The sequence below is a fragment of the Eublepharis macularius genome, chromosome 17 (genome assembly GCF_028583425.1).
Source record: "Eublepharis macularius isolate TG4126 chromosome 17, MPM_Emac_v1.0, whole genome shotgun sequence".
Classification (NCBI taxonomy): domain Eukaryota; kingdom Metazoa; phylum Chordata; class Lepidosauria; order Squamata; family Eublepharidae; genus Eublepharis; species Eublepharis macularius.
The window spans coordinates 45,633,592-45,660,008 of NC_072806.1; the positions used below are offsets into that span (position 1 = coordinate 45,633,592).

At 44.2% G+C, this 26,417-nt stretch overlaps 1 protein-coding gene across 1 annotated transcript in view; it reads right to left on the minus strand.

The window, feature by feature from the left end:
- The window catches only part of BICC1 (BicC family RNA binding protein 1), a 398,003-nt gene that overhangs the window by 304,841 nt on the left and 66,745 nt on the right, over nucleotides 1-26,417 (minus strand). The window contains 1 exon segment of the mRNA XM_055001373.1: nucleotides 26,339-26,385. Coding sequence (XP_054857348.1) covers nucleotides 26,339-26,385 — 47 coding nt within the window.

Here is a 26,417-nt window from a genome sequence, read left to right on the forward strand (position 1 = left end):
CCAGGTCAAAGGATACCAGTGGTCCGGTGTATCGTTCCAATGAGCCATCATTTGAGTACAGATGGAAATTCAGAACAGATGGCCTCAATGCTCGATTGGCTAATTTGATGGATGCCCGTGATGTGGATTCCCAACGCTTCAAACCAATCAAGCCCCAGCAAACTTGTGCAGTGCCCCTCGATGACAACCAGGTGGAGGGGGCCACAAAAATCTTTAAAAATAACTTTGAACTTGCCGACACCTGCCACCAGAACCTGACAACCCTGAAAGTCCATCAAGTGTATGTTGCATGGTTCGAGCTGTCGGTCTCTTTTCTTGGGACACATTTGGTGGTATGTGTTCATTGAGATGATTGAGAGCGCCAATCCGGTGTCAACATCCATCTTACATGGTGTTCCTTCAATATGCACAGTTACCCTGATCTTCTCTCTGGTAGGTATTTGGGTGTTCAGGACTGTGGTATGGCTGGAGCACTTGGTCATGGAGTGATACTCTTTGAGCTAGAAAGAACCCCTTTGTTTCGACCGTTAATGTCGCAGCGTCTGTGCAGGGGAGCCTCTGCTCTTGGGTGCCCTGCATGCCCTTGCGATGTGCCCCCTCTTTTGGCAAGCCCGGCATTCTGCATCGCAGAATTTGCAGGGCTTCCGGTAGTGGCTTCCTCCACAGCTGGCGCAGGGCAACCCGTTGGTGCATTGTTGTTCGGATCGCTTAAACGGTACCGCTTGAGTCCTGTGAACCTCATCATCATCCCCCGAATTCCTCTCGATGCTCTCATGGTGGACCGGTTCTGCCTTTTTTTGCTAGGGGAAGACTGGCGCACCTCTCTTGTCAACTGGTCAGCTGCTTCAGCTGCTAGTGCCTCCTTGAGAGCTTCCTTGAACGTGACTTCCTTCTTGGCAAATAGTCATTGTTGCAACTTCTTGTCCCGCAGACCACATACTAGTTGATCTCAGAGCGCAGTCTCCAGGTCAGTGAAGTTGCATTGTCATGCCTCTTGCTGGAGAGCTGTGATGAAAATGGTCACCGACTCACCCTGGGCTTGGTCCCGCTTGTGGAAAGCGTTGTCGGCTGGCGATCTCTGATGGCTGTGGCAAGAAGTGGTCTCAGAGCTGGTCTTTGATGATGTTGAATGCTGTAGCTTGAAGCTGAGCTGGCACCATGAGTGCCCGGGCTATGTCAAAAGTGGACCGCCCACAGACACTGAAGAAGGTCGCCCTCTGGAGGTCCGCATCCGTGACTTTGTTCACCTCAAGACAGAACTCGAACCTTGTGATGTATGCCTCCCAGTCCTCGGAGGTTGAGTCAAAAGGTTCAAAATGGCCCTTGGAGGCCATGATTCGTTGTCAGTGAATCGCAACAGGGTGGCTGTGTATCAGCTCTGGGTTGTGATTTAGCTCTCGGCATCCGCCTACCCACCTGGAGTGATTTAGCTCTCAGTGTTCTGGGGCTGCCTATCCACCTTTGCATCCCATCCTCGTCGCCAGTATTGTATATTGAGATTAACAGCTCTTTATTATAATAAACATCTTTATTGGAGACTGGAAGCAGACAGACTGAAGACTCAGGCTCAATAACAACAACAACAACAACAACAACAACATTTGATTTATATACCGCCCTTCAGGATAACTTAACACCCACTCAAAGCGGTTTACAAAGTATGCTATTATTATTACCAAAATAAAATACTCTGTGAGGTGGGTGGGGCTGAGAGAGTAACCAATTTATACTTGAAGAAACCACACCCACTTTTACAACAACCAATACAATGTAAGCAGCTAGAATCCTTTGTTTGCATGAACTATATACAAGTATCTACTTTTGAGCACAGCGATTAGACTACAAAGCAACAGTTCTGATTGGCCATGCCGGCACCCAAACACCAATAGCTTTGTAGGCCTCAGAAGCCTTCGTTCTACTCAAGCAATACGTAACAGTGGTAGTGGCATTTTAAAAATTCAAATTGTGCACACAATTTCTGCTTTTTGAAATCTAAGCATATTATGCTTGTTGTGATTAAGGAAAACTTGATGAGATACAAAACTCAGGAACAAACATTATGCTAGGAGTTCACAGTTGAGACACATCTGGATACCTGGCATTTTCAAAGTCTCTGCAATGAGCAAGATCTCAGGGGTATAATTACAGGGTACTCCAGCAGCAATCTCACAGTCTATAGTACAGTTTAAATCGATTCTTGCTAATGCAAGTTTGGCTGCCTAGCTGAAGTACACAAAAATGGAAAACACTGATACTGAGCCTGGCAGCTAAGCACGAGGAACGTGCATAAGGTCATACGTTCAACCATACCTCCAGCTAAGGGAGTTAGTTTATTTAAAATGTTTCTATGCTGCTTTTCCACTGAAACAGGGTCTCCAAGGTAGGGAACATCAAGACATTAAACCACAAGTACAAGTAGCAGAGCTGAGATATGCCCTTCCTGTAATTTTTAAAAGTCATCACTAGTCAAAGCAGGCAGTACTGACTCAGATGGTTTAATGCTTCAATTCAAAGCATGTGTATATAAGATAATCACTCATAATACAGGGTTTTTCCCCATGAGTCTCAGAAAAAGAGATAAAGAAACAACAACTATCGGGCTCTTTATATGGGTTGTTTCCACTCAGTGTCTGAAGCTGTCATTTTGCATTTTTAGATTATGCACTCACCGAGAAAGGTTTTGCTACATGATCTTCACTGCACACTTCCTCTGGTTGAAAAGACACCCTGTTTAAAATACTAATTCCCTCAGCAGTGGGGACTGCAGCAATGAAATCAAGAAGCAAGGTTCGGTTCATCTTGCAATGCACATATCATTTGTTTGTATCCTGGTGTTACATTTTTCTCTTCAACATCATCTTATTCTGCTTTGCAAAATAGATTCTGAACATATGTTCTACAAGAATAGTAAAAATGAAATGTAATTGATTTGATGTCAGTATGACATCCTGAGGAAAAAGAATTTTTAAAAAGGCAAACAATTTATAGGTTGAGATGTAAGCCTTGGTGTAGATGCAAGAAATGACAAACTCCTTCCTGCACCCAAGTACTCCCACACCAACTTATCCATGTTTACTGCCACATCTGACAATCACTAACCTTCATTAATATGAACTCTCAAGTTTAACTAAGACACTGAAAAGCAATCCCAGGATTTGTTTGAACCCATAGTTAATACGGTCAGATGTAAACAATGAACTTAGGTGCAGACTTGAAATCATCTGAACCTCTGCCAAGCCTTATCCCTACTCCCCAGCAGTGTTACATCTCCAAAACTGAGATCAGGCACAGACAGAGAGATCTACAGACAACTGTTTGGAGTAGGGGTTTAGAAAATCATAGTTGATAGTGGTAGGGAGATCCAGGATTTTTTTAATATCTAAAAGCGTTCCTAATTCATGTATTCATCTCTTAACAATCTGATGACGCAATGGTCTTGGACATAACCAATCTTACAACCCCTTAGGGTTGCCAGCTTCAGCTTTGGAATTTCCTGGAGATATGAGGTGGGGTGGATCCTGGAAAGGGGAGGGTTTGGAGAGGGGAGGGACCTCAATGGGGTATAATGAGCCACAAAGTTCACCCTAGGTTTGCCAGGTCCCCTTACCCTCCCAGCAGGGGGGGACCCATCACTTACCTTGTTGGCATCTTTGTGCGGTGTGATGACATCACTTCCAGGAGTGACATCATCTGTCAGGTCTTGCCAGGTACTTCCCTAAACACTTCACTGCATCACTCCGGTGTATGAGTCAAAGATATTTTATTAAGGAAAGATACCAGTATCAAGAAGCCATAACAATGGAAATTGACTGGAATGACTAAAGGTAGTAAAACAGGATCAATTATAGGTCAGTGTCTCCACCACCCCCCTCCAGTGGGAAGGAGAGGCCTTTAGCAGTTTTGGCACGCATCACCTGGGAAGAAGGGAGGGGGAGGAAAGAGCTCAGCTCAGCTCAGTCTCTGTGTTAAGTCCAAGGTCATGTTCTCAGGCTTTGGCAGGAACTCGTAACCAAAACACCTTGCCTGGACGATAAGCAGTTAGTAACAAAGCTACAGGCCTCTGGTTTCACTGCACTGACTCAGAGGCGTTCTAGCACAATGCTACATCACAATACACCCGAAGTACGCCTTCAGCATATCTGACATTCTGCCCCCCCCCCCGCCGCCCGAAATATCTCTGGGTATTTCCTGTGAAACTGGCGTACCAACCTAGGGGCATTAACATCAGAAGACTTAACCCATTCTATATTACTTTTGTAGAAATTAGTCCACTGAATTAAGGAATACAGCTCTCCACGTTTCAATTTAGAGTCCAAGACAGCCTCAACTTCGTGATGACGTTGCCCATCCACGATGAGAGGGGGTGGGAATCCCAGGTTCTGGGTGCCACACATTGAGTAGCGGTGCTTTCTTCAAAAGGTTGAAATAGAGTACAGGGGGGACGTATTTTAAGTTCTTTGGCAATTTAAGCTCCACAGCCACTTCATTTATCACTCTGAGGACCTCGAAGGGCCCCAAATATTTCCACCCTAGCTTTTTGCACAGTTACCCCCCCCCCCACACACACACACACAGATTTTTTATAGAAACATAGACCTTATCTCCCACATTCAGTTCCCAGGGGGAGCACTTTCGATCAGCTTGCTTCTTATAATCCTCTTTGGCTTTGTCCAACATTTGCTTAATCACCTCCCACTGGCCAGTTAGCTTAGTCCACCATTCAGTCAGGTCCCCCCTTTTGGTTGGGGTTGGGTCACTTATAAATGGAATCGCTTTGCCTTCAATCACCTGGGTGATTTTAAAGGGGGATGCTCCCATGGAGCTATAGATACTGTTATTGTAACAATATTCTGCAAAAATCAAAAAGTCAGTCCAATCACTTGGCTGATAATTAATGTAACACCTTAAAAATTGCTCCAGTGCCTGATAAACCCTTTCAGTTTGTCCATCAGTCTCAGGATGATAGGCCGAACTTAATCCCTGTTCTATCCCCGCTACTTGCATCAGCTCCTTCCAGAATTTGGCCACCAACTATGATCCTTGGTCAGATATTATCTTATCAGGGAAAGAATGTAACCACATTACATGCTGAATAAACAAAGCGGCCTGCTTTTTGGCTGGGGGTAGCTTGGAACATGGTATGAAGTGGACTTGTTTTGAAAATAAATCCACCACCACCAAAATCATGGTTTCCCCCCTGGAGGCAGGGAGGTCCGTAATAAAATCCATGGATATTGTGGCCCACGATCGAGCGGGGGTTTCAAGGGGCTGCAGAAAGCCGGGAGGCTTCCCTCCCCTTTTCTTCCCCATTATGCACACTCGGCAAGTGGATACATACTGCGACACATTGCACCTCATTTTAGGCCAACAAAATTGCCTCTACACTAGATGCAACATTTTTAGGTATCCAAAATGCCCAGCCAATTCAGTATTGTGACAATTCTTTAAGACCTCCCTTCCCAAGCTGGCAGGAATATACAGTTTCCCTTGTCTATACCAGCCTCCATGTTCTCCCTTCTCCAGTTCGCCTCTGGGCATCTCCTCCCCCTCCATTTCCACTTCAGCTTTCACTTTCTCCTCCCACTCCATGAGGTCAGACTGCGCCGCTTTGGCTTTAGCCTGCTGCATAGTAACAACAGCCGCTCCCAGCTGAGTGGGCGAGAACATGGTGTCCACCACGTCCTCTTTTTGACTGTTATGTTGGAGGAGGCGCAAGAGGGCATCTGCCAAGAAGTTTGATTTGCCAGGAAAGTGTTTGAGTACAAAATTGAATTGGGAGAAAAACTCCACCCACCGCAACTGCTTGGTGCCCAATTTGCAAGGGGTGCATAATACTTCCAAATGTTTGTGATTGGTCCATACTTCAAAGGGCATTTTAGCCCCCTCCAGCCAATGTCTCCAGGTGCATAATGCTAATTTGACAGCGGCCCCCTATTTATACCAGACTGCCCAGTGGCATTCCGCCTCAAAACTTTTTAGACACATAAGCACAGGGATGCAAATTCCCCTCCTCATCTTCCTGCAAAATTACTCCCCTCGTCGCAATGTCACTGGCATCCATTTGTACCACAAATTTATGATTTTCATCGGGGTGGCTCAGGACCGGCTCAGATGTGAACAAGCATTTTAAGTTCTCAAAAGCTTCCTGGCACTCTCCTGTCCAGGCCAAATTAGTGCTAGGCTTTCTCCCTTGGGGTCCCTTCCCCTTTGTCGTCAGTAAGTCTGTTAACAGTAACGAAATCTGCACAAAGTTCTTTATGAAGGTTCGGTAAAAATTAGCGAACCCTAGGAACGATTGAAATTGCCGTCTGGTTCTGAGGGCTTCCCATTCCACCACGTCTTGGACCTTGGCAGGGTTCATCCCCAACCCGTTGGCCAGATACTCGATATCCCAGAAAGTCCAGCTCCTTTTTATGAAACTTGCATTTGGACAGTTTGACAGGTAGCTGGTGGGCGTGCAGGGTTTCAATACTTCCCGTACCTATTTCACGTGAGAATCATAGTCTTGTGAATACAGTAACACGTCATCTAGGTAAACCACTACCCCTTTGGTTGTTGCGGATTTTCCAGGCTGTATAGCCGTGGTCTTGGCATTGTAGTTCCTGACGTTTCACCAGCAGCTGTGGCTGGCATCTTCAGAGGTGTAGCACCAAAAGACAGAGATCTCTCAGTGTCACAGTGTGGAAAAGATGTTGGCAGGCCATTTATATCTACTCAGGAGGGGTGGGGTTGGGCTGAGTCATCCTGTAAGAGTTTCCCAGTGTGTGCAATGCTAATGGAGGGAGGTTTCACTGTATCCTGAGGAGGTTCTTTTGCATATGGATTGGTGCTTGATGTGCTAATCTTCTCTGCAGGGCTATTGTCGGGTATAGAGTGTTTTGTTAGCCTGGTGTTTTTCAGGACTGGAAACCATGCTCTATTCATTCTTAAAGTCTCTTCTTTCCTGTTGAAATTGTGCTTATACTTATGAATTTCAATGGCTTCCCTGTGCAGTCTGACAAAGTAGTTGGAAGTGTTGTCAAGTATTTTAGTGTCCTGGAATAGGATACTGTGACCTGTTTGAGTTAGGCTATGTTCAGCCACTGCTGATTTTTCCGGATGGCCAAGTCTGCAGTGTCTTTCATGTTCTTTTATCCTTGTCTGGATGCTACGCTTTGTGGTCCCGATGTACACTTGTCCACAGCTGCAGGGTATACGGTATGCTCCTGCAGAGGTGAGGGGGTCTCTACTGTCTTTTGCTGAACGTAGCATCTGTAGTATTTTTCTGGTGGGTCTGAATACTGTTTGTAAGCCGTGCTTTTTCATAAGCTTTCCCATCTGATCAGTGATTCCTTTGATATATGGCAAAAACACTTTTCCTGTGGGAGACTGTTTTTCCTTAGTTGTTTGATTTATCCTTGGTTTACTCGCTCTTCTGATTTCATTTCTGGGGTAACCATTTGCTTGAAGTGCATGGTTTAGAAAATTAATTTCCTCGTTGAGAAAGTGCAGTTCACATATCCGTCTTGCAGAGTCTACTAATGTTTTTATTATGCCTCTTTTCTGTCGAGGGTGGTGATTGGAGTTTTTGTGTAAGTACCGATCCATGTTGGTGAAGCTCCAGCTGCAGCGACAGCAGAGGGATCTGCTGCTGCTCTAACATGCCCTTCCCCTGCTCCTGAGTTCCCGGAGAAAAACTGGAATGAGGGCATGTTAGAGCAGCAGCAAATCCCTCTGCTGTCGCTGCAGCAGCTGGAGCTTCATTCTCCAGAGGAGCTCCCCGGGAGCAGGCAGCCCGGAGGACGCCCTGGGAGAAAGTAGTAGCTGCCCTCCCCCAAATGATCGTTGGGAACCCTCTTGTCCCACAGGCTTGTGACTGGAGGAATGATTTGCAAAAGCTGCTGCTGCTGCCGGCTTTCTCTGGTTCTTCAGCCAGCAACTCTAACGAGAGGGGAAGGACACTCGGACTTCACTTCCCAGGTGAATTTACGAGAACATTCAGGTGTTCTCCACGTGAAGAAAGTCACTTGTAGCTTGGCTCTTAGATCCAGAGGAGTTAGCCGTGTTAGTCTGTAGTAGCAAAATAGAAAAGAGTCCAGTAGCACCTTTAAGACTAACCAGCTTTACTGTAGCATAAGCTTTCGAGAATCACAGTTCTCTTTGTCAGATGCAGTAAAGTTGGTTAGCCTTAAAGGTGCTACTGGACTCTTTTCTATTTTGCTAAAGGACTGTTATTGAACAAAATGTTCTGATACATTTGGTTGATCTACATACCTAACTAAGTTGGTACAAAATGTTGTAAAGCTGTAAGAAATAATGTTTTGCAGATTGTCAAATAGGTTTTAAATGAATTCTGCAATCTTCACAGCAAGGATAATTTCATACACAGGCTTCAAGATATATAGGCTAGTCCATGCCTTCTCTCTGTGCTCAGTTGTCAACTGCAAGAAGAATTAAAATGCGGCTTTCGATATGGCATTTAATACTTCCCTTGTACTCTGAATTAAGAATATGTGGGTTGATCTGAGTGGCAATATCATGCAGGCGACAGAACTGAAAGGAACAGAGCACATACTGATATCACCAAGAGATGACTTGCTGATATCAATAACCTAGAAATGGTAGTGATGACCAGTCAGCTTGAGAAGTCAATTGGAAACAGGTACAGGAGACAGAGTCAACTAAGTGACACACCAGACATTATGAGTCCCTCAAACTAGTAACTCCTAATACATCCTCAGAACATATTCTGCATTCTTTTTCAGCTCCTCAACCACGACAAAGATTAAAAGTTTCTAATAAAATTGTACACATTTCTAAGCCTTCTTCATTTAACTTTTATTACTAGAATGGCTAGAATTTTTTAATCAAAGAAAAGGCCCCTTATATTTTATGACAACATCCATATTTGCTGTACCGTGGCAAGGCAAGCTGTTGAAATATTTTCTAGAGTCCTTGTCCCCTTTCTCAATAGCCAGGAAGGCGCCTTTCTCTCCTTGGGGCTCTCTTCCCCAAGCACCTCTAACAAAGCAATTCCTTTATTTTTCCACTGAAAAAGAAGGATGTCACACAAGTACAAAGCAGCAGAGTTTGATTTAGTGATACTTTTGCATACGCTCAGCACTGCTGCTAAGGAGTTTATCCCCTGATTTCCAAACACATTTTTTGCCTTTAGTTGTCGCTTTGGGTTTCTCCCCCCAGTTCTTTTGAGAACAGTTTTATACCATTTTTTTAATTGTCATTTTCATACTAATATATTCGGTCTACCATTGTGAAAATGGTGCAGCAGGATGCAAAGGGAAGGGGTTACATAGTAATGTTTTTTTAAAAAAATGAAAGCTGGGAATTCAGAGAACCTGCTACACCTTTTGTTACAACTTTAGGTAGATCTAGTTATATGAAACTGATGATTTTTTAAAAATGCAAAAACTCTAGTGGTCCGGGGGGGGGGCACTTCTGGCACCAGAAAAAGCAGCATGGTTTGAGAAGTGCACAGCTGCTGCTGCTGCTGCTGCTCTGGGGTCTGTTCTGGCAGAATTCAGTTTGCTCAGCCAGTGCCAGCCTCTGCCTCCTGGCTCTGGGCCGGCCCAGGCAGGGCTCTCCATTTTAGACTGAGAGGGGGCTTACATGAGGGTGATGGAGCTGCTCCCCTTTTAAGCTTCCCCATAAAAAAACTGGCAGTTTGTTCATTTTCTAACTTAAAAAGCTTTTATATCAATATAGCAATATAAACATGCACATTCTCCACAACTGTAAAAATCATTTTAATGCTTTCAAATTTACTGCTAAGAAAGTCAGGAATAAGTTGATCCCGAGGAAAAACCCACAGCATTGCAAGAAGTAATAAGCATATTCACAGAGCAGTATTGTCATTATTCTAGCTACCTCCATCATCATTTAAGTTCAAAACAGGCTACATCCCCAAAGGAGGAGAGCCAGTGAGCCAGTTTGGTGTAGTGGTTAAGAGCAGCAGGACTCTAATCTGGAGAACCAGGTCTGATTCCCCACTCCTTCTTTAGAAGCCAGCTGAATGACCCTGGGTCAGTTACAGCTTCTCGGAGCTCTCTCAGGACCCAACCACTTCACAGGGTGACTGTTGTGAGGATAATAATAATACACTGCTCGGAATGTGGCATTAAGTTGTCCTGAAGGGTGGTATATAAATCAAATGTTATTATTATATTATTACTAGCTTGATACCCGTGCTTCGCTACAGTATTTAACTTCTTTAAATCCAGTTATAATACTTATGGGTATGTAACATTTTTTGGATTGTGGGGTTTTTTTTTTTTTAAGTTGGCAACCCGATTGAACTTTTCAGGAAAGACTGGGAGGTGCATTTTATCTCAGGACACATTCAACGACTCCCAATAGCAACTGCATACTGTTTAGAAGGTGGGGGGTGAGGACCAATCAGGCTACATATGCAAATGATGTCAGATACACCCCAGTATATCTGCCATGATTTTCTTTTATATAATGTTCTGAACCTCTGAGAATGTGCAAAGGAGATACAGTTGTGATTACTGCTTGGCTGTTAGCTGCTTATCTTGCAGGTGTTTTGCTTTCCATTTCCTGGCCGGCTTGAGAAAAATGGCCTTGGAGTTCCATCCGGAGCCATCTTATCCTCCCTGAGAACTAGGATGAGCTCATCCCTCCGTTCTTCCCCTCTTCTCCCTTCTCCTGGGCACTTTGCACCAAAACCCTAATGGTCTTCTCTTCCCAGGGGTGGGAACATTCCCCCATAATTAACATGGCTTGCCCACCTTGCGTCACTTCTGCCAATGCTTCTGTCCAAACAGCTTGATACTGGTATATCTCATCAATAAAGTATCTTTAACTCACACCCTGAGGTGATGCAGTGAAGTGCTTGGGGACCTACCTGACAAGACCTGACAAATGACCTCTGTGTTCCAACTGTCTCTCTGGGGGGGAAGGGGGAAGTGTGGGATGTTGTGAGCCCCAATCAGCCTGCATATGCAAATGACCTTGAAAGGCTAGTCCAATCAGGGAAGAGTGGCCAAGCTGGCAGTGAGCGGGGGTGCAAGAAGGCAGTAGCCTGCCAGCAACACAGGGAAGCTGTTTTCCCTTTGGGAAAGCACATTTTACCCCCCTTAGGGGGCGAATTTCTTAAAATCCCTTCTTAGTGGGTGTTTGCATCATTAAAGGAATGTTCTCCCCAAATTTCATGTTTCTAGATCCAGAGGTTTGGGTTTGGTGTTGATGAGTTAGTCAGGACACTTGTCTTTGTATATATAGATTATTAACACTGAAATGTTTATTGTATAATTCTAACAAAACAGCCAGAATTTAGAATTGCTGAAATGACATTATTTGTGTTAAAATTTATAAGCTATCACAGCCAGTTGCACTGAAGAAAAACTGCAGTGCATTACTTGCTTTTTAAAAATTATTTTTTATTTTTATTGTGAAAAAGTTAATAGAGAAAAAGATAGAAAATAAAACATAACAAAAACACAACTACAGAGAGCCAACAGTGACCTACATCAATCTACAAAGTAAAAAAAAACCCTAAAAAGCATAATAAGCATACTGTTAAACCATTACAGTTTTTCGCCTATACCGCTTCCTCCTTTAGTGTCAGTTAGCTTGTGATCTAATTAATACCTTTTTTCTCTGTCTCGTCTTCTTGATATCCCAAATTCTTATTCTTAAAAATCAAAACCACAAATCATTAATTCATTTTTCTTCATCTCTTACAGACAGTCCATAAAGGGGTTCCAATTTGCCATGAATATAAGAGAGTGTTTTGTCTCTAATTAATGCTGTAAGTTTGGCCATCTCAACTAAGTCCATCACTTTCCCATCCACTCTTCCAATGAAGGTAGCTCCTTGCACTTCCATTTTTGAGCATATAAAAGCTGTGTCGCTGTTCCCATATATAGAATTAAAATACCGTACTCTTTTTCCAATTTTTTCCCCACAATTCCCAACAAATAAAATTCTGATTTAAGCTGTAGATTAACCTTTAAGATTCTCTGCATTAACATATGTAATTGTAACCAAAATTGTTTCGCTTTGCTGGAAGTCCACCAAAGATGATATAATGTTCCTTCATGTTCACTTTTCCAACTTTTGAGACACTTTTAGCCATTTTTGCAATTTTATCTGGAGACATACACCACTGCTGCACCATTTTATAAAAAATCTCCTTGAGAGTGGAACACAAAGTAAATTTGAGGCCCTTAACCCACATATTTTTCCATTGATCCATTTGTATATTAGGCCCAAAATTCTTTGCCCATTTTGTCATACATTCTTGCAATACATTACTCATGACAGAGCCTTCACTTCCTTTGCCTGATGACAGAAACTGTTGCCTATGAATATTCATGACCTAATAAAATACTCTCAACCAGTGAACTCCAGCATCAACAGCACAGAGCTTACAATACAGTCTTCTAGAATTCACCACCAGGATCAACAGATTCTAAGGAGAAGGCCCCAACATTTTTCATCCTGTGGGGACCTTTAGAATTATGACACAGGGTGCTGAGCACAGCCACAAGTGACTACTATGGAAGGCAGAGCCAACCACAAAATATCAGGGAGTTAGGTTATAAATAATTCTGAGAGTAGCGCCAACATTTCAGGCAGAATCTGTTTCACAGGATGCTGTTTAAAAATATTTTCTTCAAACACAGAAAATTATACACATTTAGCTAAGAATCCTTCATCTGGAAGCATCTGTCTTCATTCTGCACACATCTAATACACTTATAGAAAAGGGGGGGGATTATTCATCTCTTTTACAAGAGCCAAGCCATTTTTAACTTGTAATTACTTGTAACAATGACAGTTGATGTTGAAGTTTTGATGGGAACTCCTTGCAATAAGAGAGAGATTATGACCAGATTTTGGTTGGAACATAAATGAATTTTGAAAAGCGAATAAAATTTGATGTAGTGAAGTTATTATCCATCTGAATTATAAAAAAATATTAAAACTGAGAAGATCCAATTACTTCAGTTAGGTACATAAAGAATTTTAGGTGTGCTGCCCAATCGTGTTAAGTCAGAATCAAGTACCATTGTGTTTTAAGAATATTACTCCTCTTTTTGCACAGGTAAAGTGCCTTTGTTTGCATTATACCAAAAACGTCAAAAACTCATAAAGCCCCACCTGGCCCCCCACTTTCTAGCCCCACTTAGACCCCTTGTTCTAAGGTCTGTTTTCACATACTCCCCAGTAACAAACCTAAGTGTTCCACCAAGCATTCAACTGGCAGGGAGCGTGTCCCGTATCAGCCTATGATTCTATGAAGTTCACTTTGGGCCAGTCACCCTCTCAGCCTAACCTAACTCCCAGTGTTGTTGCAAGGATAAAACCAAGTAGAAGAAAACAGTAAATATGGCCCTGCACTCCCTGAAGAAAGGACAAGGATGGAAGATTAGATTCACTTACCATGAAGCTTCCTTTCTCAGCGGTCCAGGAGTGGGGCAGTTGTGGTACTCGGGTAGCTCCTCCTCCTCCTCTTGCACAGGGTCGAACAGACTTGCGATCCTAGGAGGAGGGGCTCCCAGGCTCTTCAGTTACTTTCCAAGCCCCCGGAGATCTCCTTCAATGTTCTTTCCAGGTTTTCCTTGTCCTTTTCCCCCTAACTAGAGTACTAACAGATTAAACAAGTAACATACAAACTCCGTAACCTAAACGTGATTTGTTTCTCATATTTTCCCCTTCTTAACTCCCTTTCTTTTCTTTTCTCTCTTTTTTTTTACTGGGTGGGTTTCGGACTGCCCCACTCCTGGACCACTGAGAAAGGAAGCTTCATGGTGAATATAATCTTCCATTCTCCTGTGGTCCTGGAGTGGGGCAGTTGTGACACTCGAGATATATGTCTAGCAGTGCACCCTCAGGCTGGTATTTCAACTTCTACGCTTCCAGGACGTGCTGTAGCACTCCTTCCGAAAGCTGTCTCTGCTGAAGCCATTTGATCTATTCTGTGATGCTTTGTAAAGGTGTGTACTGACTTCCATGCAGCAGCCCTACGTATTTTTTCTAATGATGGGAAAGACCTATATGCTGCTGAAGTGGCTGTCCCTCTCAATGAGTGGGCTGTAATTCCAAACAGTAGTAACATCTTCCTGGCTTTGTATGCTAGACTAATGCACTCCCTAATCCATCTACTTATCGTAGCAGATGTCACTTTTTCCCCTACTGAACTGCGTCTGAATGAAATAAACATACTCTCTACTTTGCTGTCATGTCTGTAGCCCCTACACCCATGTCATAGCTCTAGGGGTGCTAAATACTAATGCTGTGTTACTGTCTGGTTTTATATTGCAACTATATATTGCAACTATATTATATTGCAATTATATTATATGTACATCACTGTTGGATTTCATAGACTGCATGCATCACACTCGTTTTCTCCCTCTCCCGGCCTGGGAGCGCAGCTGGGAGAGCTGTGGGTAATCTCTTCTTTTGAAGTTCCTTGAAATGACCTCGTAATATCTGAAATGTTACAGTTCTCTATATCTTGTCTAACTAATGTATAAACTCCAGAAAAATTTCCCAGACTTCTTCCCGCTCAAACTTGTGGTTTAGACAGGAGGGGAATGTTTGAGTATTTAGACCTGTACTTTCATCAAGCCTTTATTCCTTTCAAAGAAGCTGTACTGCTTGGATGCTTCTTTGGCTCTAAGTAAATTTATGGACCTGTGCATATGGAAAGATCTGATTTCTGAATAAAGGTCATTTAACCAAGGACCTGTGTCTTGCTGAAATGATCCAGGGATCTGTCTGCCATATCTTATCATCCGTAATCTGACATTTGTGAACATGCTTGGTTCTCTCTATATAATAGCTCAAAGCCCTTTTTACATCCAACCTGTGCCACTCCTTTTCCTTCTCATGTTTGGGGTTAGTGCAGAAGGAGGGTAAGATTATGTCCTCCCCCCTATGGAATGTTGAGTTAATTTTTGGAATAAAGGTGGGGTCCGTTCTTAACACTACCTTATCATGATGAAAAACGCACAGATCTTTATTTACTGATAGTGCCCCAATCTCTGACACCCTCCTTGCTGAAGTCAGGCCCACCAGAAAAACTGTTTTAAGGGTCAGCTCTTTAAGGGGGCAGGTTGCCATAGGCTCAAACAGCTCCCTTGTAAGTGACTTAAGTAGTAGATCCAGGTTCCAGGTTGGGAATCTATGTACTTGAGGAGGATTGAGTAATATACTCCCTCTCAGAAATCTTTTAATATGTGGATGCTTGGTGAGGGACGTCCCTCTCTTCGACCCCCTGATTGTCGAGATCGCCACTACTTGTCTTCTCAGAGTACTAGTGCTGAGTCCTTTGTCTAAGCTGCCTGGTAAAACAGAAGAAAACAGAAGACTCTGTTTAATTGAGACTGTTAAGGGATTTTTCCCTTTCTCTTCATACCATACCGTAAACACTTGCCATGTCTTATAACTTTTGTTTATTGATCCCTTCCTTGATGCTAACGTCATAGAGATTACTCTCTCAGGGTATCCCAGATCCCTAAGTTGGTTGTGCAACTTCCAGGCTGTTAATTTTAAGGATCTTGGGTCTGGATGATGTAGCTTCCCTTGAGCTAGTAAGTCCTCCCAATATGGGAGTGTCCGAGGATCTACTATCGACAACCTTCTGAGGTCTTGAAACCATGGCCTCTATGGCAAGAAGGGTGCGATCATTATTACCTCCGCCTTCTGGTCTATCACTTTCTGTATTACTCTGTGTATTATCTTTATCAGAGGGAAGGCGTACAGAAGATTTTTCGGCCAATCTTTGGTCAGCGTGTCTGTTCCTTTTTTTTTTTTTAATAATTTTTTTATTTTTCAGTATACTACAAAACACTACAATAACACTACACAAAACTGTCACAAGGGAAGGGAAAGTATAAAGAGAAAGGGAAGGGGCGGGGAAAAAGGAACATAAAGGGAAGGATAAACTACATTCAACACTACAACACTACACTTCAATGTTTTCCCTTCATACTGCCATAATAGAAAAAAAATAGCTCAATAAAATAATGATGGGGTGGTTAATCATACAGAATACACATTTCAAATTCTAATTAAACTTTCCTCCCCCTTCTAGGTCCCAGATGCAATTCTCTCTGCGCAACCGCAGTTGCGGTGCTCTCCTCCTCCTCCCCCCCCTCAGGCTTCTCCTTTTCTTCGTTCTTGGTGCAGCGGAATTCCGGGTTTTTATCCTCAAAATCCTTTAGTTGATCTTCTGATAGTATCTTATAGGCTTGATCTTTATATCTAAACCATATTCCTTCCGGGAATAACCATTTATACTTTATTCCATGGTCCCTCAGAAGAGCTGCAAACTTTTTATACTTAAAACGTCTTTTCCGGACTAGAAATGGAACGTCCTTCAAAATCTTGACTTTAAGACCCATAAAGTCCAAATCCGCATTGTATGAGTTATATAGGATAGTGTCCCGAATCTTTTTCAATGAAAAGTCAATAATGATCTCGCGAGGCAGCTGTCGCTTTGTTGCATATTTTGAAGAAGCCCGACGGACCTCCAAAACGGCGCTTTTAACCTCTTCTTTAGTTGTCCTCGCGGGTGTCGCCAGTAGTTCCGAGACCAAATCCCACAGATCCTCATTTTCCTCCTCTTTCACGTTTTGGAGACGCAAAATTGCCTGCGTTCGTTCCACCTGTAGCCCGATCAGCTGGTTCTCAACCAACTTCAGCTCTTTTTTTGTAGCCTTCACAAGTGACGCACTTTCCAGAGCAGACTTCTCTGCCCCCCCCGCTACTTCCTTAATGGTTTTCACTTCGCTTTCAATTGAGCCCACCCTTTGATCAGTTTCATTCAGCTTGTCAACAAAGGGTTTTATGGCTTCCACCACCGCCCTGCGCACCAACTCTTCGAGCGACTCTCCCTTCTGCAAGGTAGCCGAGATTGACTTACCGAGAGCGGGACTTTGCTTCTTTGCTGCCATTTGGGGGGGGGGGGCGCCAGCAAAATTCTGGAACTCACCGAAGGGGAAGAGCGAGTCTTCTTCAGATCAACCTCTCCTTCACGAACGCTTGTAGAACAGAAGGGATTCGCTTGTTTACAGGCTTCCGCCTGTTTCTTTTATTTGCCGTTTCTCGTTGCCCGGCGGCACTCGAGGCGCCGCGCACGTCTGCCGGCCTCCATAGGGACAAACGGGCAATTCCCCCCCCCCGCATTGATTTCGGGGGGTTCTTCCCGCAGTGTCCCGGACCCTGGCTCCCTCCCTGGGAGTCCTGGGGGCTAATCCTTGCAGATCAGCCGCCTGGTCAGGGTGCCCGGTCGTTTCCTCCCGGACCGGCCGAGAGGAGCGTCCGGCATGGCTGAGAAAGCGAAACCGAATGGTCAGCGTGTCTGTTCCCTCTGCTTCTGGGTCTCTCTGCCATGAGAAGAATCTTAGAACTTGCTTGTTTTTTGTGGAAGCAAATAGGTCAACCTCTGGCTCTCTGAATTTTTGACAGATCTGTGAGAACACCTGTTTGTTCAGCATCCATTCCGACTGGTCCACCTTGTGTCTGCTCAGCCAGTCCGCCAGAGTGTTCTGCCGTCCTGAGACATGGATTTCCCTTATTGACTTCAAATTCATCTCTGCCCAGAGAAAAATCTCTTCTGCTTCCTTGTTTAGTATCTTGGACTTGCTGCCTCCTTGCCTGTTTATATAGGCCTTCACTGTCATGTTGTCCGTTTGTATCAGGATGTGCTTCTCCATCAGATACTCCTTCAGTTCCCAGAGACCATTTATGCTGCATCCCTTCTTCTTGGAAAGCCACTCTCCCTGGGCTATCCTGCCTTTTATGTGCACTCCCCATCCTGACAGACTCACATCTGTTGTCATTGGAACTATCTTCAGTTCTCTGAGCAGTGAGCCCTCAGAGAATCTGTTCTTCCCCATCCACCAGTCCAGCTCCCTGGACAACATCAGTGGGATCTTCACTACTTTGTTCTGCCTGCGCATTATGATTCCTTGGTAGGGAAACCTTTCTAGGGGCCTCATGTGGAATCAGGACCACTGGAGTATATCCTGACATGATACCATCATACCCTGCAACTTAGCCAGTTGCATCACTTCTACTATCCTCTCGTTTTGGATGGATTTTATTAATGTAATGATCATAGAATCATAGAATCATAGAATCATAGAGTTGGAAGGGGCCATAGAGACCATCTAGTCCAAACCCCTGCCCAGTGCAGGATCAGCCTAAAGCATCTCTGACAAGTATTCATCCAGCCTCTGCTTGACAACTGCCAGTGAGGGGGAGCTCACCACCTCCCTAGGCAGCTGATTCCACTTTTGAACTACTCTGACCGTGAAAAAGTTTTTCCTAATATCCAGCCGGAATGTTTGTGCATGTAATTTAAGCCCATTGCTTCGGGTCCTACCCTCTGCTGCCAACTGGAACAGCTCCTTGCCCTCCTCCAAATGACAGCCTTTCAAATATTTAAAGAGAGTAATGATCTTTTGCTGTCTCTCTGGAGACATGAAGGCTTTGTCCACAGTTGTATCCACTATCACCCCCAAGTGAGTTATCCTTTGCGATGGGGTAAGAGTACTCTTCTGGTGGCTGATGATGAAGCTGTGTCTTTCTAGGCAATCTATTGTCACTGCTATCGCCTTCTGCACTGATTCCAGTGATGGTGCTCTTATCAGGATATCATCCAGATAAGGCAACAGGGCTATTCCTTGCACTCTAAGGAAGGCTATGAGAGTTACCAACATTTTCATGAACACTCTCAGTGATGACTTCAGGCCAAACAGTAGGGCTCTGTACTGATAATGTTCCCCGTCGTAGGTGAAATGCAGATGTTTCCTGTGTGTAACTCTTATGTGTAGGTAGGCCTCTGACAGATCTATGGAGGCTAAAAAGGTCCCCTTGCTATATGGCCCCCGTAGTGGACTTTATAGTTTCCATCTCGAACCTTCTGGATCTTACGTGGAGGTTCAACCATTTCAAGTCCAAGATGGCCCTGATGTCCACGTTTCTCTTTGGCACGATGAAGAATATTGAGTACAGTCCCTGTTTCTGGTGCTGTGTCGGCACTGGTTCTATCGCCTTTATCTTTAGTAGGTGCTGGATGGCCTCTTTTATCGTTAGATGTTTCTGTTGAGATGGGTTCTTGAACACTTGAATAAACCACCTTTTCGGAATTGTCTCGAATTCCAAGGAATAGCCCCTGGATACCGTTTCCAGTACCCATTTGTCCAAAACCATCTGTGTCCATTGTGTAGAAAATTCCTGAAGACGTCCTCCAATCTGTTGGTTGCCTGGTGACCTAGACAGTCATGCCTGGATGCCTTTCTTTTGGCCCTTTGTTTGTGAGGTCAATTATCTAAAGGTGAAGGACCTGCTGTCAGCTCTTGGTTTACTTTGCCAGTGACTTTTGAAAGGTCTGTCAGAGCTCTGCCTTGCTCGTCTCCTGAAGTCTCAAAAGGAATGTTTGGTTTTGTACTTTGAGTTTTTTTTCTTCAATGGTAGCACTTCTTTCTTTTCTGCGTCTTCCACCAGATACCTGTCCAGGGCATCTCCAAATAATTTGGTGCCGGCAAAAGGTATGGCTGCCACTTTATGGGTCCATGTCACAGCTTCTCACCCACGTGTTCTGCCAAGCTGTCACATTAAATCCCATAGCCCTGGCTGACATTTGAAAGGAGTCCAGAGTGGCATCCACTGCAAAGGCTGCAGCCAGGGCTATTTTCTTAACTTCATTCTTGATTTCTTTAGGGACCTCCCTACCTGCAGCTGCTAGGTCTGAAGCCCAAGTATAAGCTGCCCTGGCAAACAGTGATCCTGTGGCTGAGGATCTCTGGGATGCTGCCAAAGTGTTGAGGTTCCTGTGCAGGGCTTTTTCTAACTTTTTGTCAGAAGGATCCTTTGGCATGCCCTCTGTGTCCTTGGGAAGTACCGACGTTGTTGCTAAGCTAGTAACTGGGTCATCCACCATGGGGAGTTTGATCTTTTTTGAAGCATCAGGAGTCAGGGAATAGAACTTGTTGAACACCGATTGAAACAACTTTGGTTTGGCCGGATTGTCCCACTCCATTTTGAGGATGTTATGAAAGATGGCTGGGAGAGGCACCCCCACCTGTTTGGGCCCCATTTTTGGAAGTGCCCTTTCCAACCCTTGGGGATAGGACAGTTCTGTTTCCCCTTTCCCAGTAGTAGTCCAAGATATCTCCAGTTCTGAGGACTCGGAGGACTTTTGCAAGCAGCTTGGAGTAGAATTCTGGTGGGAAAAGCCTGGTTTGTATTTGGGCCATATCTTCCTCTTCTTTCTCTGAAAGTTCCCCTTCCTCACTCCCTGAGGTTTGGTGAGATGTTTCCGAGCCCCATTGGGACTGTTCTGAATCACTGGAGTTCCCTTTGCCCACTTCTCCACCCTTCTCTTTTTGGGTATGGTTGGAGCAGTGATTCTTGCTGGTCTTTTGCCCTTTGAAGGGCCTCACTGTTGCTTTCCTTTCCTTTGTGGTGCCATCTGCTCCCTAAGATCTCTCATTGCACTGTCAAGCCCCTTTTTAAATCTCCGTCTGCAACCAAGCTAAAACATTTGCTTTTGCTTCTGGCCTTGGCAGATCAGGATCATTGCTCCCCTGGCTTTCTCCTTGGGCAGAGTGAGTGGATCATGGCGAGCCAGGGGACTCCATGCCACTGAAAGTTAGCTCAATTTCCTTTGTCTCTGTTAGGCCAGCCTTAGACGCCATTCCTGCCAAAATCTTTGCGCCTAAAAGCGAAAGTGAGTGGGGGGTGCATATTACTTAAGAGCAAGGAGTGCCGTGCAGTTAATTACCCCATTAGGCCCTACCATTAGGAGCCCTGAACTGGGGCAACTGGTCTACCCAGGTTCATCTATAGAGGTTGGGAAGACTAGGTCGTGAACAAACTGCTTTAAAACCCAGTCATTTAACCACTACGTTACTCTCTCTATAATAGACAGCAGTAACTTGATTCTACAGAGGCCCCTTCCCCCCTGCCTTACTGTGAGCCGTATGCTCCTTCTCAGGCAGGCTCCACTACTTACAATTCCGGCACACTCTACGAGGCCTCCACCGCTTTGGAGCTAAGTAGCCTTCCCAATTTTGCAGCTGCCATGGTGTCCCTAGGCGCCTCTCCCAGCCTCTGCAGCAGCCGGGTCCTAGTGCCCTAGGATCATTGGCTCTGCAGCTCGCTCCCCCACAGCTCTTGCCACTCTTCTATTCTAGCGCTGGAGGGGGTTGAGGGGGGGAGGAGGAACATGTCCGTCCTAATTCCCAGCGAGCCTGCACCTCCCTAGACATTCTGATGTCTTTTTTTGGATCGCTGTTCCACAGAGCGAAGAAGTCCATGTCTCCTGCTGAGCAGGGCCGGAAAAAACTGAAGAGCCTAGGAGCCCCTCCCCCTAGGATCGCAAGTCTGTCCAACCCTGCGCAAGAGGAGGAGGAGGAGCTACCTGAGTGTCATGACTAGAGATGGGCACAAACAGCAATATGAACTTTAAAAAGCCACAAACAGCCCAATCAGCTGTTCGCGAACAAGCTGTTCATTAGGCCCCATTCTAAATGAATAGGTGGCCGTTGCAAGCCTCGTTCGTTGCTGTTAGTCGAGCCAGACAATCTGGCACCTGCAATCAATTCCCTTGGCAACCAGAGGCAGGGACTGCCTGAACTCTGTCTGAACTCCTGCTGCTGCCCTAGAAACCCCAATCTAAACCCAATTTAGCTTGATAGACAGGTCTTACTTTCAAGTGTGGAGCTCCAAATTTGTTACAAGGAAGCAAAGAGAAGGGAGGAGGGGCCTCCCAGCTCTGGTTTTGCAGACAGTAAGGGAGAGACAGTTGCTGTCGGCATTTTGAGAGAGACACATGGAGAATGCATTAGAGCTTGAATTTTCTTTGTGTGTGGTGCGGTAGGGATCTACCCCTTCAGGTTCCAGGGCTGCTGCCAGGCTCTGGGGCCAAGCTATTATTTATTATTGGTACATTTCCTGCTGTCTGCTCAGGTAGGGTTTCTGGGAGTGGTGAGCCTGCTGGCCCCCATGAACAGTGAACAACAAACATGTTCATGATCAGGTCATGTTTGTCAATGTTCATTGTTCGTTGTTCATGGATGGCAACGAACAACAAACACCATGTTCAGTTTTTTTTCTGTTCGTGCCCATGTCTAGTCATGACTGCTCCACTCCAGGACCACAGGAGAATAAAATGTCCAAATATGCAAGCAAGCAAACTGATAAATTATTCACTCCTGGTTGTTCAGCCTTCATTATCTTGATGTTGAACAGTTCAGACTCATAAGAAATATAAACCCAGTTAAATGAGGCATTAATTTGATGACTTGCCATTGCATAGTAACATAAAGGAAGGCTTTCTTCTTTCACAAGTTCTATTGCCAAGTATTTGTCCTGTGTGAAAATTTCCAGTTTGGAAAAAGTTGAATTCAGCTATGGTCATTGTTGCCTACACTCACTGTCTGCATTTTCCTTACGCTCTTCAACTGTGTATACAACTTTTTCTAGAAAACTTGGCTGTCTTTACTTCACATGAGAAAAACGTTAAGAATGACAGGAGGAAAGTAGACAGACAATGAGTAAGCCATGAGCAACTCTCCCAAAAACTGCTCTAGAAGCCCAGAAGGCCATTCCCAGGTCTGTCCTTCAACAACACTTTTTTCATACACTGCCCAAGCTTATATTTTCAAGCAGTCCAAGGAAGGATGACAAAAATCCTTAGGTCAGTTATATCATCCAACCATCTGAATAACTTAAGAAACCAACATCCATAATCGGCAAGTGTGATAAAAGTGAACGGAGGCATCTGTATACACAGAAAACAAAAATGCAGGTCCAACACCATCATCAACTGTTGCAACAAACGAGTTCTCTTTTTCTTCCCATTCAGGTGCAGTACAACATTTTTTGATCCTGACAGTACCATCCTGAACGTTTTGCCATCTCTCCCACATGCTACAACTGAAGTATGCAAGTGGGAAACTTCAGCCCTATGTCTCCAAGCTTGAATCAGCATTCTCCCCACTACACTGTGGAGCACAAGGTACCCCCACAAGGAATATTTCATGTTGCTATTAAGCACCTCGAGAATGTATAAGTGCAGTAAGCAGGTATGTTTACTTCACTTCCAACATATAATCCTTCATCTCCCCCACAAACAGTCACATGTTAAGTTTCTAGACTTAATGAGGGAATCATGATACTTTTCTATGACTACAGCTGAAGCATGTTGACTTACTGAGAGAGAAGCAAAAGCCCAAATAGTTACCATATAACTTTGATATGGCTCTAAATACAATCAAAGATAGGAGGTCCTTGAATTCCCACCCTAAGGCTGCTTTCACACACGTTGGGTAATGCACTTTCAATGCATTCTAGCAATTTGCCAGTGGATTTTCCTGTTTCACACAGGAAAATCCGCTTGCAAACTATTGCTAGAGTGCATTGAAAGTGCATTACCCAACGTGTGTGAAAGCAACCTAGTAATATTCTATCCACTGCACTACACTGTCATCAGTATGGGGCATATCGCTCATAACTGGTCTATATAATTCACAAGGGATATTTCATGTTGATGTTAAGTATGGCTGATGTCAGTTTTGAACTAAACCTTTAAACAAGCTGGGAACACTATCAGAAACCACTCCCTTCATCTTTGGACACTCCCCCTCCACAACCTCCCCTAGTACAAGGAAACGGTCAATGATAAGCTATGTCAAAATCTACAGACGCCTGTACAAATGTTTTTATATCTAATTACTATGGAACTGAAGCCGGACTTCGTTCAAGATGGAAGTTTACAACTTCTCACCTCAAGAAAATCCTTACAAGAAAAACATGCAAAACACACAACTCCAAAAACCCAAATCCCAGTTAATAAAAGTTGTTTTATAGCACCCCTCCACTCATCCACTTAGAACAGACAGAAGGTGTCAATCCTTGGTAGGTAGAATCCCTAAGTTCTCACAGCAAACATGGAGGTGCATTGGTTGAAGTAACTTTATTAGAGATCCATCAAGTACAAGGTGCTCAGACAACTGAATTGGCAGAAGTGACGTGGATGGGGTTGGTAGTGTTTGTTACAGGGAAGGTTCCCGCCATCAGGATAGGGACCGTTAAAGTTTGGGCACGGAGAAGCCAGGGGGTGTGCAGAGGAAAAGCTAGGTTTAGGCTAGACAGAACAAAGAATGAAATCATCTCAGTTCCCAAGAAGGATACAGTTCGAGCTGGCCATAGCCGGCCTTCATGGACACTTCTGGAGGCAGCGGGGAAAGAGAAAGTAAATACTTGCAAGGTAACCTACTGCCTTAACATCAATAAGAAACTTCTCATGCCCTCAGAGGGCCAGTACATAACACAGAATCCATTCATGGCAGATATGCAGGCAGGCATATAGGACAGAAGGCTTGACCAGCATTTCCAACCTGAGTTTTGCTAAAAGACAAGGAGGAGCTCTTTCTGGGATGGCACGACACCATTTGGAACTCCCTGCTCAGGAAGGTTACTGATAGATGCTGCTGTCCTTATTAATGAGCTTAAGTGATATATTTTCTTTAAACTATTTTAATTGATTTTGCTAAATTTTTGTAAGTTTAAGAGAAGTTTAAACTGAAGAAAATTTGCATTTTATACAATAAATAAACCAATTGGCACAACATATTCAAGTTTACTGCCTTGGTTCCTATAGGAGTATCAATTCAAGAAGTTTGCCCAGTTAAAATGGACAAAATGCAACACTGTTCACTTCCTTAACATCCCTTTGACTCCTCCAACACGGCCAGTTGATGTTCCTATGTCAAATACAACAACCCAATAAACTTTGTAGGCTAAGAGATTCAAAGTACACAGTCCAATGTTTTGCTTCCAATATTTGTCCTTAGACTCCACTAATTTTCCTCACAGAAGAGGGACGAACTCCACAGCGCTCGCAGAGAACCATATTCTCAGCTACTATCATCCAAAAAAGCCACATTACTTCCACACCTGACATGAGACCTATACCGCAAGGAAGCTTACAAACAGTCCCAGCTTCTAGGAGCTCTCTCAGCCCCACCCACCTCACAGGGTGTTTTGTTGTGGGGATAATGATAACATACTTTGTAAACCACTCTGAGTGGGTGTTAAGTCGTCCTGAAGGGTGGCATATAAATTGAATGTTGTTGTTATTATTATTACCCAATGGCAGTTGTTTCAAGGTGGGAACAACCTGCCAACCACAAGCCCTAACAGGCAAGAGCCTTGCCCACTTTCCCAAAAATACAGGGCAGGTGTTATATTGGGGAACAGTGCTCAGAAGAACCAAAGGTGGCTCCCAAAGCTCTGGATATCACTACTCGCAGGGATCTCGGAGCAGCATCCATGGTTGTTCCTTCTCCCACTTTATCCTCACACAACCACCCTGCAAGTAAGTTAGGCTGAGAAAAAACACAAATGGCTCAAGATCACCGAGGGAACTTCATTGCTGAGTAGTGAATTGAAACCAGACCTCTATCAAACAGCCTTCTCTCTTTGTCTAACAGATTGACTTAACTCTGCCTCAAAGAGATGGAAGCTAATGTTTGCATCGCCTCTTCTCAGCGCAGTTGTAGTCGGAAAGCGTATATGTGAAAGATCATATGTGCAACCCAAACCACCAGCCAATGGGGGACATGCCGCCATATTGAAGTGATAAGAACAGATAACTTGGTAGAGAATGTTTAGCCTCGAAGCCAAAAGGCCGAGAAGAGACTACACTGCATTCTGCCCATTTTCTCTCTTGCACATACAGTTGCTTGGAGGAAGGAAGTCTGTTTTTTTGCAGCATTTGCATTAACACACTTCCTAGACTTATCAGCTATGCATAGCATTTGCTTGCTTCAGTGGCCAACTCTAAACCAATGTTTAACAACATTACAGATGACATTTTTCAGGACAAACAAATACTCTGCATTCATTAGCAAGCTGTAAGAGCAAAACTAGAAATGTGGGGAAAACTTACTTAGAGCTAAGCTTGGAGCATATATCCCCCAAACATTAGATTGCTGGAGATGAGGTAAAAAGGCGAAAGGTAGAGTCTGATACGCATGAGAAGCAGAAGGTCTTTCCCTGCTGACCAGGCAATAAAATCAGGAAGCCAGGGCCCTGGTATTTGTGCCTTGCCAGGCCAATCCAGAGCATCTATACAGCCTGACAATCACAGAAGACAATGTGGCATACCTCTGAAGAGAACTCCAAGCCCTGAGGGGACACACCGTTCCAGGCAGTTCACCAGCCTAGGTCTTAGCCACGGACTTAAGTGTCTACTTCAGCTTTTTTTTTAAAAAATCTGGCTGAAGTCATACAACTTTCCACGTTTATACATGTTATCTACTACACATCTTTGAAAGTGTGCAATTTCTCTTACCTTCTGAAAAAAGTCCTCCCCACTTTTTCCTTTTCCTTCAGCAGCAGCTGTAAATAAAACGACACAAATTTAAGTATTA